Source organism: Thalassophryne amazonica, chromosome 1 (assembly GCF_902500255.1).
Source record: "Thalassophryne amazonica chromosome 1, fThaAma1.1, whole genome shotgun sequence".
NCBI classification, from domain to species: Eukaryota; Metazoa; Chordata; class Actinopteri; order Batrachoidiformes; family Batrachoididae; genus Thalassophryne; species Thalassophryne amazonica.
Window position 1 is genome coordinate 137878522 of NC_047103.1, and position 15042 is coordinate 137893563.

General features: G+C 39.9%; 1 protein-coding gene across 10 annotated transcripts in view; it reads left to right on the forward strand.

Annotated features, from left to right (window-relative positions):
- LOC117514813 (peripheral plasma membrane protein CASK-like) overlaps window positions 1–15042 on the forward strand; it is a 161509-nt gene that overhangs the window by 64308 nt on the left and 82159 nt on the right. For all 10 annotated transcript variants that reach the window (XM_034175423.1, XM_034175443.1, XM_034175461.1 and 7 more), the window contains exon 3: window positions 11440–11545. In XM_034175423.1, coding sequence (XP_034031314.1) covers window positions 11440–11545 — 106 coding nt within the window. The remainder of the gene's footprint in view (window positions 1–11439; window positions 11546–15042) is intronic.

The following is a 15042-nucleotide window of genomic DNA, read 5'->3' on the forward strand; positions in this document are numbered from 1 at the left end:
TGCTCACAGGGGGTCGTTTTGACCATTGGGGTTTTTTACGTAATTATTGTATGGCCTTGCCTTACAATATAAAGCGCCTTGGGGCAACTGTTTGTTCTGATTTGGCGCTATATAAATAAAATTGATTGATTGATTGATTGAAAACTGAAGCTCACGATCTCGATGCTTTAACGAAACACGCCTGGAGCCACAGATGGAGCAGTGTGTGTCTGCATCTCTGAGTTCCAGGACTCGGCACTGGGACGGAGCTCATAGCGCCTGAGTCCTGGAGAAACTGCAAACAGAAGCTGTGGAGATCTGTGTGCACGTCAGTGGACCACCTGCTCTGGTTCCTCGTCCAGAACAAAAGAGGGATCATCTCCATCATCATCAGAATCCACACTTTGTCGACACACTGCGCGCTCCGTCTTGCTCCAATAAAAAAAAAAAAGTGTGCCGTGGTCACTGCTGTATCACGTTACTAAGCCATATATATTTATTTATAACAGAAAACTGTCAAAAGGGAGAATAAATATAAATATAAGTGTAAAGATGATTGAATATATCAGAGCAGTAAATTAATCAGTGCGTGTGAACGCGCGCATTGACTCACGTGCGGTTATTCCACCAGCTGATCACTGATCCACAACGTGAATTCTTCCTTCCAGAACAGCTCTTTATATAATCATTTTGATTCAACTACCTGTTGCCACATGTACAGAAGGACTGGATTGTCATTCCTTCACTCATATTGTTATATTTAATAAAAAATAATAAGCGCACTCAGCAGCTGCTGCTGATGCTGCATTCAAGTACTGTCGGAAATTACACAGTTTTTTTGTTGTTTCAAATTCAACAGTTGCTTGTGGCAAAATAATTATATCCACACAAAAGATTAATTCTGGCCTATGTAAGGTGCCTGAGCTCATTGAAGCTGACCCTCCACACAGATAAAAAAAAAATCCAAGCAAGCAGGCTGAGTTTGCCCTGTAATTTCCAACGGTACATGAAGCAGCAGCAGCCTCAGCGCTCACAAATTGGCTTCTGCACTGTATGAAAACATTCAGCTGCTCCAACTAAGTCAAATTAAACAATAATGTTACAAAAACTACACAAGCGATTTAAAAAAAACATCAAGAACAACAGCAAAAGGAAACACGGATGAATTGAGGTTTTCGTTGCCCTTCGTTCAAATTTTTCAACAGTTTAAAAATCCTGACGAAGCTGCACGAAGGTTAAACGATGCCAACGAAAGTCAACGAAAGTCCAGATTTCTTGTTTTGTCAGGGCTTTGTCACCCTTCGTTAAGTGCCGTGTTACTGGGCCTACAAGCCCCTTTCACACCAGGGGTGCTCCCGGTTTCTCCCAATTGCGCTGTGCGTCATTATGACGATGCCGTATGGAAGCAGCTCAGTGCCGAGATGATGCAGTTCGGCGCCACAACAGCGTGAGGGGCGCAAAGGAGGAAGCAAGTCCGGCACCAAAAAATTAAAGCTGTTTCATTTTTTTTTTTGGCGTCCTGTGCTCGACGCAGAAAGGAAATGGTTCCAGCGCAAGTTGGGGCAAAGAGGCATTACCTGGCATGACTCGGAAGCCAATTTATGATTCCTGCTGTGTTCCATTGTTCCCGCAGTATAAATCACGCAGGATTGTTTTCATGCCGTGTACTTAATGCAGTAAAAACTATACGCTGAAAAAACAAAAGACTACAGAAAAAAAAAAATGCAGACTGATTGCCAGAAATATCCAGTAAAAAGTTTGGACATCTCTAGTCCACTCATGGACGTTCGTTCACGCGCGCACATGTGAACAATTAAAAGAAAAAAAAGTCTGGCTGCAGGCATTAGTTCTTTGTTCTCTGCTCAAACTCTCACATCACAGTTAAAAAAAGGACATAAGTCCTGAGACAGGACATGTCAACATCAAGTAGAAATCCAGACATCTCCACATTTGCTTGACGGTTCGTTTGCGCACATCTCACGGTCAAAGGAGGAAAGAAAAGAAAAAAAATTTGTCTGCAGGCAGTTAGTTCCTTTCTCTCCTCAGACTCTCTCATCACAGTTAAAAAAGGACATAAGTCCAGGACATGTCAACATCAAGTAGAACTCCAGACATCTCCACATTTGCTCAAGGACGGTTCATGCGCGCTCGCATCTCGCGGTCAAGGGAGGAAAGATAAACTATAACAGAACTCAGAGCGCAACCCTGCAGCTCAGCACAACAATAAGTAGAAGAGACGTCAGACTGCACAGTCTGTCTGCAGCCAAACTGTGCACTCTGACTTCTCTGTGCAGAGAACCTGCAGGCTGCGTTCTCACCTCCTCTCTGCCCCTTGCTACGTGCACCTGACGCAGAAATTCCTGCGTCATCATGACACCACAGGAAGCAACTGGGAGCAGCCCCGGTGTGAATGGGGCTTTAGGTGCATGTCCACTGTGAGAGACATAATCTAAAAAAAAAAAAAAAAAAAATCCGGAAATCACATTGTATGATTTTTTTTTAATAATTTATTTGTATGTTACTGCTGCAGTATTTGTACACTGCGAAAATCAATGTTAATATTTGGTATGGTAGCCTTTATTTGCAATTACAGAGGTCAAACGTTTCCTTTAGTTTTTCACCAGGTTTTCACACACTGCAACAGGGATTTTGGTCCACTCCTCCATACAGATCTTCTCTAGATGTTTCAGGTTTGGAGTTTCAGCTCCCTCCAAAGATTTTCTATTGAGTTCAGGTCTGGAGACTGGCCAGGCCACTCTAGGACCTTGAAATGCTTCTTACGGAGCCCCTCCTTAGTTGCCCTGGCTGTGTGTTTGGGGTCATTGTCATGCTGGAAGACCCAGCCATGACCCATCTTCAATACTCTTACTGAGGGAAGGAGGTTGTTTGCCAAAATCTCGCAATACATGACCCCATCCATCCTCCCTTCAATATGGTGCAGTCGTCCTGTCCCCTTTGCAGAAGAGCACCCCCAGAGTATGATGTTTCCACCCCCCATGCTTCACAGTTGGGATGGTTTTCTTGGGGGTGTTCTCATCCTCTAAAAATGGTAAGTGGAGTTGATTCCAAAAAGCTCTATTCTGGTCTCATCTGACCACATGACCTTCTCCCATGCCTCCTGGTTCATCCAGATGGTCACTGGTGAACTTCAAATGGGCCTGGACATGTGCTGGCTTGAGCAGGGGGACATTGCTGCCCTGCAGGATTTTAAACCATGACAGCATCATGTGTTACTAATGTAATCTTTGTGACTGTGGTCCCAGCTCTCTTCAGGTCATTGACCAGGTCCTCCTGTGTAGTTCTGAGCTTTCTCAGAATCATCCTTACCCCACAAAGTGAGATCTTGCATGGAATCCCAGACCGAGGGAGATTGACAGTCATCTTGTGTTTCTTCCACTTTCTAATAAATAATCATAACAGTTGTTGTCTTCTACCAAGCTGCTTGCCTGTTGTCCTGTAGTCCATCCCAGCCCTGTGCAGGTCTACAGTTTTGTCCCTGGTGTCCTTAGACAGCTCTTTGGTCTTGGCTATGGTGGACAGGTTGGAGTGTGATTGATTGAGTGTGTGAACAGGTGTCTTTTTTACAGGTACCAAGTTCAAACAGGTGCACTTAATACAGGTAAAGAGTGCAGAATAAGAGTTCTTCTTAAAGAAAAATGAACAGGTCTGTGTGAGCCAGAATTCTTGCTGGTTGATAGGTGTTCAAATACTTATTTCCAGCAGTAACATACAAATAAATTATTTAAAAAATCATACATTGTGATTTCCGGATTTTTTTTTTCTTTTTTTAGATTATGTCTCTCACAGTGGACATGCACCTAAGATGAAAATTTCAGACCCCTCCATGATTTCTAAGTGGGAGAACTTGCAAAATCGCAGGGTGTTCAAATACTTATTTTTCTCACTGTATATAGTGGAGTCAAAGGGACAGCTAGCCGTGGTGCAGTGTTTTTGTTGTTAATAACGAAAGCTGGTCAAAAAAGAAGTCACAGAGTGGTGTTAGAGCAGGGGTGGGCAATCATGTGCCATGAAGGGCCGAAGCAGTGCAGGTTTTCCTTGCTACCAATCACCTCAGCAGGTGATTTCATTAATGCTCAGGTGTTTCAGCAGGTAATTTCATTGACGACCAGGTGTTTATTTTCAAAGGAGAAGCTCTTCAGCAACCCACCTGCTGAGGTGATCGGTTGCAAGGAAAACCTGCAGTGTCTTGGCCCTCGTTGCCCACCCCTGTGTTAGAGTAAACTGTTTCCTTGAAGTGTTGAAGCTAAATCGTTTGGAGAAAGCATAGATACTTGTCACACGAATGGCTTCTTCTTCTCCTCCTCTCTTCTGTCACCACAGCAGCTCATCGTCATACTGACAACTACTGTTCAAATAGTTTGGAACACAATGCTATAGTAATATGACAAAGTAATTTCTTTTGGCTACCACCTCAGCCTAATTTTGAGCCAAGTAAAACCCTGCTTGTCATGGGATTATGGTTGAACATTATATTTCCAAAGGAGCTTTATAGATGTGGATGAACAGTGAATCTTTTAACACGTTGCCCAGGACACACTGTGCTTCACTGCCTGGTCCGGTCATTTTCAATTCACTGCAAAAAAAAAAAAAAAAAAAAATCAACCACACTTGCTTCACATGTGACCTTGTCTGAACTGTATCTTAATTTTAGTTTACATTGTAGCCTGGCATTGAGCTGCCCAGTCCATATTCAAGCAGAAATAATTTATTTCATGATGCACTGATGAATTAATAACAGTTCTGTTCCCTAGAGCAACACGTACATGTAAAAAAAACAAAAAACTTTTCTGAGTGTTGCCATATGGTGAGGAGGACTCTCACTCTATATTACTCTGAATGTGACCATGCAACGACTACCTTGGACGATCTGCTGAAGAGCACTGTTACCCAGCCTGTTACAGTAAATTAATAGCACTAAATAAACAAACAGCACAAATAGCAATTCATTAATTCATTCATTTTCATTATTAATAATTAATAATTATCAATTGCCCTTATTAATTCATTATTTTTATGAGGGAACATTTTATTGTCTCCCGACTCATCTATATGATGTTTTACTATAGACTGATTTTTTTTTTTCTCAGATTAAGTGGACAATGCCCAACCCTATAACCTGTAGACTTTATGCCTCATGATTACTATCATTAATCATTTGTACAATGTGAGTCATGAAGATGTTGAAAATTGTCCTGCAAAAAGCTCCATGTAGATAAACCCACTGAATGCCTCGCCATCATATTACATTCAGATTTTTCAGCCATTGCATTTCAATAACTTAATGTTCTCTCAAGGCCATGAGGTGCATTTAGATAGTGCTGGAATTAACGTTCTTTTTCCTCTGTCCATAAAGAACTTCTGACGTTATGCATGTCTGAAGTAGTCCTTATCCAGACTGGACCTTCCTGTAGGAATTGATTTGTAGACTGCCTAGCAAATGGCCTTGGTTTCATTCAGACTGTTCCAGGCTGGTGTCTAAGCGCTTTCGTCAGAGCTGTGCGGACACTGGGCAGCATTGTTAAGTTGGAGAATAGATGCTCGATGAGAGAGGCTGAGGACGAGCATGAAGAGGAAAGGAGCGAAATGATGAAAGCAAAGGATTAGGAGAATGGGGTCTCTGTAGTGGGGACACAGCGTCATTTCTCTGTGTTGCATAATGGCACTGGTCTGTCACGACACAGTGCGCACGCACACACACACTGTAGAAAGATCAGTCGACTTGCAGATGGGGACTGGAGTGTGTAAATGAGATTTTTATGGAGTGAGGAGCTCAACAACAGCACATTATGTCTGTCAGCCTGCCTCAGCAGTCTGTCTCAGTCTTCTCAGTACTCGCTCATTCTCTCAGTATTGTGCTTTTCTTTGTCTTTATAGTTCATCCCCTCAGCATTATCTTCCATTAGGGTTGTTTTTCCTCTATTAAGAATGTCACAGTTGTATTTACTAATCAGACTGTTGTCGTCTGCCAGCGTGCCAGATGTTCAGTTAGTAAGATTGCAGTGTCAATGCATCTGGAGTGTCTTGTATTTCTGTTAGATATCACCTTAGCTCTGTGCCCATCATATGAAAGGTAAACCTTACTCAGGATCTATGAAGACACCTATCTGTATTTGTACCTGGAGTGTGGTATTTCACCCTCTGTAGCTCCCTCTGGTGGTGTAGTTGAGGTGTGGCATACCCTGTTAGAGAGGGTGGTGTACATTTTATGTCCTGGTGGCTTGATGTTGTCACTAAAAGACTTGAAATGATCCTGCAAACCACCAGCCAATCGCATATGAGCCTTGTGGCACAAGAGCGGTCTACCCGTTCCTGTGCTAATGTCAGATCTTTTTCTACCACATGCCATTTCGTGAGTGTTCTCATGTTTGGTTCATATCCATGCATTTATGAGTACATTGATGCATCATCAAACAATGGTTGAATAACTTTCATGTCAGGTTTAAAAGTCCAAATACTAACTGATATTTGCAGTGATGGAGAGGAGATGATCCAGATTCAAGTGTTGTTTTATGTTTGAGTGTGATATTACAGCATTGTTTTTTTTAGCTTAATTAAACTTCTTGCTTTGTTCAGGATCACCATAAAGCCATAATGGATCTGTATGTTGACTTTTGCACGTTTTATGCCGGATGCCCTTCTTCTGAATCAAAATCAGAATTAAGGAGAGCACGAGCGCGGACCTCTGCCAATGCTAGTTTCCAATTCCACAAATTTTTTCTTGGAAAAAATTTCAAGGTCAAAGTCCTTTTACAAGTGGCTTTTCATATGCTAAAATATATTATTAAATGGCTGCGAGACTACACGCGCTCTGATTGTTTGATTTCCAGTCTATTTTCCCATATCAGACCGTTACCATGACAATCGGTGTGGATCGTGTATCAGATTTGTTACAAACCAGAAAGCTAAAACAGGATTAGAAAAACCAAGTCAGACATGAACATACTCCATAAATATCTTAACGGCATCCGAAAAAAACACATGGATTGAAAGCTTACCAGCTAACGACCAGACCATCTGTTAGCAAGTTCTTCAGAGGTGAAATGCACAGGTCTGACTATGAGCCCAAAACCACTAGCAGCTTTCATATTCGGGTGATACCGTAAGTTTGCGTGTTCATATATGTATAATAGCCATATAGTAAATGAATAATTAACCTCGTACTTGGTTAATAATCCTTTAATAAAAAATATAGATCAAAAGGGCTTTCCAATGTTAAAATCAAATATCTGCAAAATCTGCAGTATGGCTGAGCCTTTTGGGGATGCTCCTTTTATACACTCACCTGTTTCCAATTAACCTGTTCATCTGTGGAATGTTCCAAACAGGTGTTCTTTGAGCGTTCATCAACTTTCCCAGTCTTTTGTTGCCACTGTCCCAGCTTTTTTGAAATGTGTTGCAAGCATCCATTTCAAAATGCGCAAATAATTGCACAAAAACAAAAAAAGTCTATCAGTTTAAACATTAAATATCTTGTGTTTGTGGTGAAATCAATTGAATATAGGTTAATGTTTTGGTGCACTTAACTTTTTTTCAGTTTATTTGCAGTAGTGGAACTAATAAAAACAAAAATTAGTTTAAAGCGCTGTGTAGGTAGGAGTAGTGGCCAAGCGGTTAAGTGCATTTGTTTCCAGTGCTCTATTCAAGGACATCCCTGCCCATTCTCCATGTAATGTGGAGTTGGGTCAGATCAAATCAACATGCAGACCCACCTTGTATCTGCTGTGGTGACCCCAAGTGAAACAAGGGAGAAGCCGAAGGGCCTTACTAGTTTAAAGGCATGTGTATGGTAAATGGATTGCATTTATCTACAGTGACGAAAGTTTTCTTGAAATTACCAGAAATCCGTGTTTTTACTCGCGTGGTGAACATTTTCGGGTTATTTTTGATAGCATACGTCAGAATCCATTCGTTCAGTTCCATTCATTTCCACGCCCAAACAATTGGTGGCAGTAATGCGTTGTGTTGGTTTGCAAGCTGCCAATAATCTCAGAAGAAGAAGGGGAGTTTTTTTTTTTTTTTTTTTTTTTTTTTTTAAGACATATTTTTGGGGACTGCGCGGTTGTTTTTGTAACGATTTACTTTGTTGCGAACATTAGCTATGAGCTGCGTATTTCTTCCAGTAATGATACGTTAAGTGGAGCTAATGGGTGACCCTTCCAGATGCTAAAAATGCTAATGCCGTTAACATTCAGGCGAGAGTTTAACTCTTACTCTCTGTCTGCGAGTCAAAACCACAAGATTGAGTTTGAGCAACGCACAAAAAATTTTGCCTGAGGTGAGTAAATAATTGAAAATGATATGTGATGTTAATGATTTGCTGACGTTTATCAGCCTACTTAGCTTTTAGCTGCAGAAAGTTAAATCAATCACTGTAGAGCTAAGTAAACGTTTTATATTTGGGTGATTCTTTAACTACGGGCACTATTGGCCTTGTAAATGTAATTTCCACCACACCATTGCCTTACAATATAAAGCGCCTTGGGGCAACTGTTTGTTGTGATTTGGCGCTATATACATGTGCTCTGATGTCACTGTTTATCTCCATAGAAACTACCCAAACAGTCTTTCATACAAACTGTTTAAAGGGACATTACAGTGTTGTGGTGGAAATTACGGCAGTAGTGTGGGACAACTACATTTTGTTAAAAAAAAAAATCACAACAGTTGTATGACATTGAATACGCCAGTTATGTTTTGATTATTTTACTGATATTTTATTCAGAGATATTTTAAAACATTAGAAAAAACGTTTCTTTATCATTCATTTTTATCATTGAAGATCAAAAGTCTGGGTGTGGGACAAGCACAAAACGGAAATATTTGCATATAATGATGCTGAAAAAAGGTGAAAAAGTCATCATAGACTACTAGAACAAATTTCTTAACACACTTTCATTGTAAAGATAACTATAAAAGTGTGAAATTTCCCCTTTTTTCTGTTTTTCATACAATATGATCAAAGGACATAATAAGTGCCCGTAGTCTAAGAATCACCCATTTGTGAATTGTTCAACCTATTTTTATTTTTACAAAAGAAAACTACATAGTTTTTTTAACTGTTACTGCCATAACTACAAGAAAAGTCTCAACTTTAAATTACTTTTTTTAAAAATTTGTTTTAACTATTAAGTAATCAAACAAAATAGCATAGCGCTGTTTCGTATTTCATTTTGTTTAATGTACACATTCATTTTCATTCTTTTTAAATTCCCTATAATGTTAATCAAGAAATTATCTTAACAACAACAGATAAGTTATGGCTTTAATTTACAGATTAACAGCAAAGATTTCTAAAGAATTTATTATTATTATTATTATTATTATTATTATTATTATTAAAACTATTTTAATTACAAGTTTTGTAATGTAAGACAGTTTTTTTTAACTTAAAAATGTACAGTAATCAGAAATTAATCTTGAAGTATAAACACATTTATAAACATTTTAAGGTGGCCAAGAATTTGAAAACCGAGATACTCAATAGCTCCAAAGCTCCTGCCAAAATTACATTAATGTGCCATAAATACTCCTGTAGTTCCATCTGAATTGACAAGGAGACTTATTATTTTTGAGTTATTTGAATTGTCATTTCCTTTGTACTTTTCTGAACCACAATGTATGTTTTTTGGATTAAAGGCCGTTAGCATAATACAAGTTGTGTGAAAAGACTGGTGTGGAACACTTGACCTGATCCAAAAAAAATTAAATTAATAATAAAGATTTTTTGGGGTGGGTAAATAGACCTGAAAATGCCCTAGAATGGATATGAGATTTCATTTTTTTCTGGGGGAGAGCCCTTTTGACACACTTTCATCACTGATCTATCACATTTTCATCTGATGCACTCTCTGTGGTTTGCAGTGATACCTTATATTTACGCATTCATAATTTATACCATACCATACCCTCGTATATAGCACATTTCACAAACATAGTTTCCAAAGTGCTGTACAAAAAAAAAAAAAAAAAAACACACACAGAGGACCACACACTCACGCAGTGTTAAAAGCCAAAGCGTAAAAATGGGTCTTTAGACGAGACTTAAAACACTCTACAGTGGGGGCTGTTTGGATGTTAAAGGGCAAATCATTCCACAGCTGAGGGCCCACCACAGAAAAAGCCCTGTCTCCCCTGGTTTTAAGTCTCGTCACAGGCACCACAAGCTGGAGCTGGCCCTCGGACCGCAAAGCACGAAGAGGCTGATAAATTTGGATGAGGTCCGAAATGTACGTGGGGGCCAGTCCATTCAAAGCTTTAAAAACAAGCAAAATCTTAAAGTCAACTGTAAAACGAACTGGAAGCCATTGGAGAGACGCCAAAACCGGAGTGATGTGATGCTTTCTGCTACCAGTTAAGAGACGCACAGCAGAATTTTGGACCAACTGTAAGTGAGAAAGTGCATTTTGGCTGATGCCGATTAAAAAGTGCATTACAGTAGTCTAAACGAGGGGAGACAAAAGCGTGCATGACTTGTTCAAAAGCGTTAAAAGATATAAAAGGTTTAACTTTAGATAAAAGATGCAAATGATAAAATCCAGATTTGACAACCGCGTTTACCTGCTTGTCAAATTTAAAATCTTTGTCAATAATGACGCCGAGGTTGGTGACAGACTGTTTCACATGCTGTTTAAGAGGGCCCAAGTCCAAGAGGGGGTCAGTATTTCCAAATAAAATGACCTCTGTTTTATCCTCATTTAGACTTAAAAAGTTGTGGGCCAACCAAGCCTTGATGTCAGTCAAACAATTCAGAAGAGGCGCCAAGGGGGCAGAAGCAAGTTTTTGAGTAGCAGGTAAATCTGGCAGTCATCTGCATAAAAATGATACTGTAAGCTATGATTTTTAAAGATTTGACTCAGTGGGAGGAGGTAGAGGGCGAAAAGAACAGGCGCTGGGATTGACCCCTGTGGTACTCCATAATTTAGAGATGCAGAGGATGAGGTGAAATCCCCCAGTCTGACAGAGCAGCTCCTCCCACTGAGATAAGACCTGAACCACTCCAGGGCGGCTCCCCTAACCCCCACACAGTTTTCCAAATGATTTAAAAGAGTTGTGTGGTTGACTGTCAAACGCAGCTGACAAGTCTAAAAGGACTCTATACTATGAAGGGCTTTATAACGTGACTGAAAAATATCAAAAATGCCATGTGCTTCTTGAATTACTCTCTCTCTCTCTCTCACACACACACACACACACACACACACACACACACACACACACACACACACACACACACACACACACACACACACACACACACACACACACACACACACACACGTCAGGGTATTTTCATGCAATGCACCAAACTCAGAAACAACTTGGGGATGACGGATCTTACCCACAAAATAAGCATTGACTAATTGAACTGTAATTGTGACAGGTTTTACACAGACAATGTCTCAGCATTCTAATATTGACTTTTTTTCTGTCCATCATCAGACCTGAAGCGAGAGGCCAGTATCTGCCACATGCTGAAGCACCCCCACATTGTGGAGCTGTTGGAGACCTACAGCTCTGATGGCATGCTCTACATGGTCTTTGAATTGTAAGTGTGTCTTGCAGAAGTTGTCATCATGATGCAGGTTTGCAGAAATCCATGCTGCTCTGCTCTGCCGCTTAGTCTGATGTGCTTTATGTGTGGTGCAACCCAGGACAGGAATCTGGCTTTTTTTAAACCATCAAAGAGTTCTGAAGAACACAAATTGTTGTTTCACTTAAGCTGTGAAACAACTGATTCACCTCAGAATTGGAAAAACAATTGTAGATTGTTTGTAGTTGTCTTCTTATGTGCTGAGAAAGTAGACAAATGTAACACCCAGCGGTCTAAATTTATGACCGCTCAGCAGGTACGTGCCAATATTTTCACACTCTGTGGTCAGAGTTTTAGAAGCCTTGGCAGCATCCAAATAAAATTTGTGATCATTTTTGAAGTGTTAAATCTTTAATATTAGACAGTAGAATCATCTTGATGAATTAATTTTATTGGAGGCACAGAAGACTCTCCTTCACAGAATTTCAGATGGTTTTTAATAATCTTAATATGGTGTTTCATTATTTTTACTTTATTATTTAAAAAATGGGGAAATGCGTTTTCACAGCTATAATTCAGATTATTTGATGCAATCCAGAACCCAAGTGATATGGATACCATACCGATATTTGGGAGTAAAAAAAATGTATAATACCATTAATCTACAGATACACTGAACAAAAATATAAATGCAACACTTTTATTTTTGCTCCCGTTTTTGATGAGCTGAACTCATAGATCTAAAACATTTTCTATATACACAAAAGACCTATTTCTCTCAAATATTGCTCACATCTCTGTCTAAGTCTGTGTTAGTGAGCACTTCTTTGCTGAGATAATCTATCCCACCTCACAGGTGTGGCATATCAAGATGCTAATTAGACAGCATGATTATTGCACAAGTGTGCCTTAGCTCATAAATCTTGCCAAGAAACAGCTGAAAGCTGCTCATGTTAGCAAAGCCACAACTGGAGGAACAAGAGAGATATTCCTTCCATAAGTAAGTAGTTTTGGTTATTCTTGTTATTTTTTTCTGTGACTTTTGGGTGAAAAATTCTGTTTATTATATACGGAACATCTTGTCATAATCGCAGTAAACCTGAATGATTGTGACGAGATGTTACTTGTATAATAAAAATAATTTTACAGATACATTATCTAACTCATAAGAAGGAATGAAAATGCAGCTGTTTTACCAATCCACTACTATATATATATATATATATATATATATATATATATATATATATATATATATATATATATATATATATATATATATATATATATATATATATATATACACATACACATACAGTGAGGCAAATAAGTATTTGATACAATAGAAAAACAGACCTTAATATTTGGTACAGAAACCTTTGCAGTTACAGAGGTCAGAAAACCAAGTTTTCACACAACTGCAGCAGGGATTTTGGTCCACTTCTCCAACAGATCTCTAGATTTTTCAGGGTTTGAGTTTCAGCTCCCTCCAAAAATTTTTTGAGTTCAGGTCTGGAGACTGGCTCGGCCACTCCAGGACCTTGATATGCTTCTTATGGAGCCCCTCCTTAGTTGCCCTGGCTGTGTTTCGGGTCATTGTCTTGCTGGAAGACCCAGCCATGACCCATTTTCAGTGCTCTTACTGAGGGATGGAGGTTGTTTGCCAAAATCTCACGATACATGACCCCATCCATCCTCCCTTCAATACTGTGCAGTCGTCCTGTCCCCTTTGCAGAAAAGCACCCCCAAAAATGATGCTTCCACCCCCCATGCTTCACGATTGGGACGTTGTTCTTGGGGTTGTTTTCATCCTCCAAACACGATGATTGGAGGTGATACCAAAAAGCTCTATTTTGGTCTCATCTGATCAGATAACCTTCTCTCATGCCTTCTCTGGATCATCCAGATGGTCACTGGTGAACTTCAGATGGGCCTGGACATGTGCTGGTGTGAGCAGGGGACCTTGCTGCCCTGCAGGACTTTAAACCATGACGACGTGGTGTGGTACTAATGTAATCTTTGTGACTGTGGTCCCAGCTCTCTTCGGGTCATTGACCAGGTCCTCCTGTGTAGTTCTGGACTTTGTCGGAATCATCCTTACCCCAGGAGGTGAGATCTTGCATGCAGCCCCAGACTGAGAAAGATTGACAGTCATCCTTGTGTTTCTTCTCTTGCCTTCTCAGTCCATCCCAGCCTTGTGCAGGTCTACAGTTTTGTCCCTGATGTCCTTAGACAGCTCTTTAGTCTTGGACATGGTGGCTAGGTTAGAGTGTGATTGAGTGTGGACAGGTGTCTTTTATACAGGTAACAGGTTCAAACAGGTGCAGTTATTACAGGTAAAGAGTGAAGAACAGAATGGCTTTTTAAAGCCAAACTAACAGGTCTGTGAGAGCCAGAATTCTTGCTGGTTGTGAAGTCCCAATGCATTCTCCGCCGCATGACGCACACGAGACAAGCTGCAGCTGTCTATAATTTCTCTGTGATTCTGGGAACAATGAGAGAATGGTTTCCTCAGCCAAGTTCTGAGAGCAAATGCGTCATCGGCTACAAAATGATCATTTTATTTTATTTTTGTATAGTATGGCCAGTGATGCCGGTAACGCGTTACTCTAATCTGACCACTTTTTTTTAGTAACGAGTAATCTAACGCGTTAATCTTTCCAAATCAGTAATCAGATTAAAGTTACTTCTCCATGTCACTGTGCGTTACTATTATTTTTCATTGTGGGTCGATAGCAGCATTAAACTTGGTCTGTGGGCAGGAGGTCGGGGTTCGACTGAACGTCCCACTTTAAGCGAACAGTGAGCTTTTCATCCGTTTTTTTTTGCAGCTGCTCGACTCGTCCTCACCTCTTAAAGCGCGGTGATCAGCACACCTGCACTGAGCTTTACAAAGACATTTTTATACTTTTTTTCCTCCTTTATTTAGAATTCTGAGCTGAGCCGCTCTGTATCTGGTCATTAAAAACAGCTGATCCTCTGCGACGCGTCAACAACTAACACTATTTTCCACTCAAATGCACCTAAACTCTCTTTCTGAGGACCACATGATGTGAAAACGCAATAAAACTTTCTTACCTGTAAATCTGGTCATGTTTTCTGCATAAATAAATGTAATCCATTCTTTGTGCTCAAACGCCAAAGCAGGGGCGAATCCAGATGGAATGGGGGCGTGGGGGAGGGATGTGCCCCCCTCACAACACCCCTAGATTAAAGGTCCAGTTTTGAAGCCGTTTTTTACTACAACTACTAATATTGCTTAAAATAATAATAATTTCGACAAGTAAAATGTTTAGAGAGAATTTAAATGTTAGAAAAATGTTAGAATTTAATAGTTACATTTATAAAAAATGTAGGTTCGAAATTGCAAGTTTTACTGTTACAGTGCTGTCAACAGTTAAATATGAGGTCAAGAAAGAGGTCTTTATTTTACTTTTTATAAAACAAGTATTTATTTTCATTGAAGTCAAGAAAGGGTGACTATAAAGTGAATTTTGGCAAAACAGGTATTG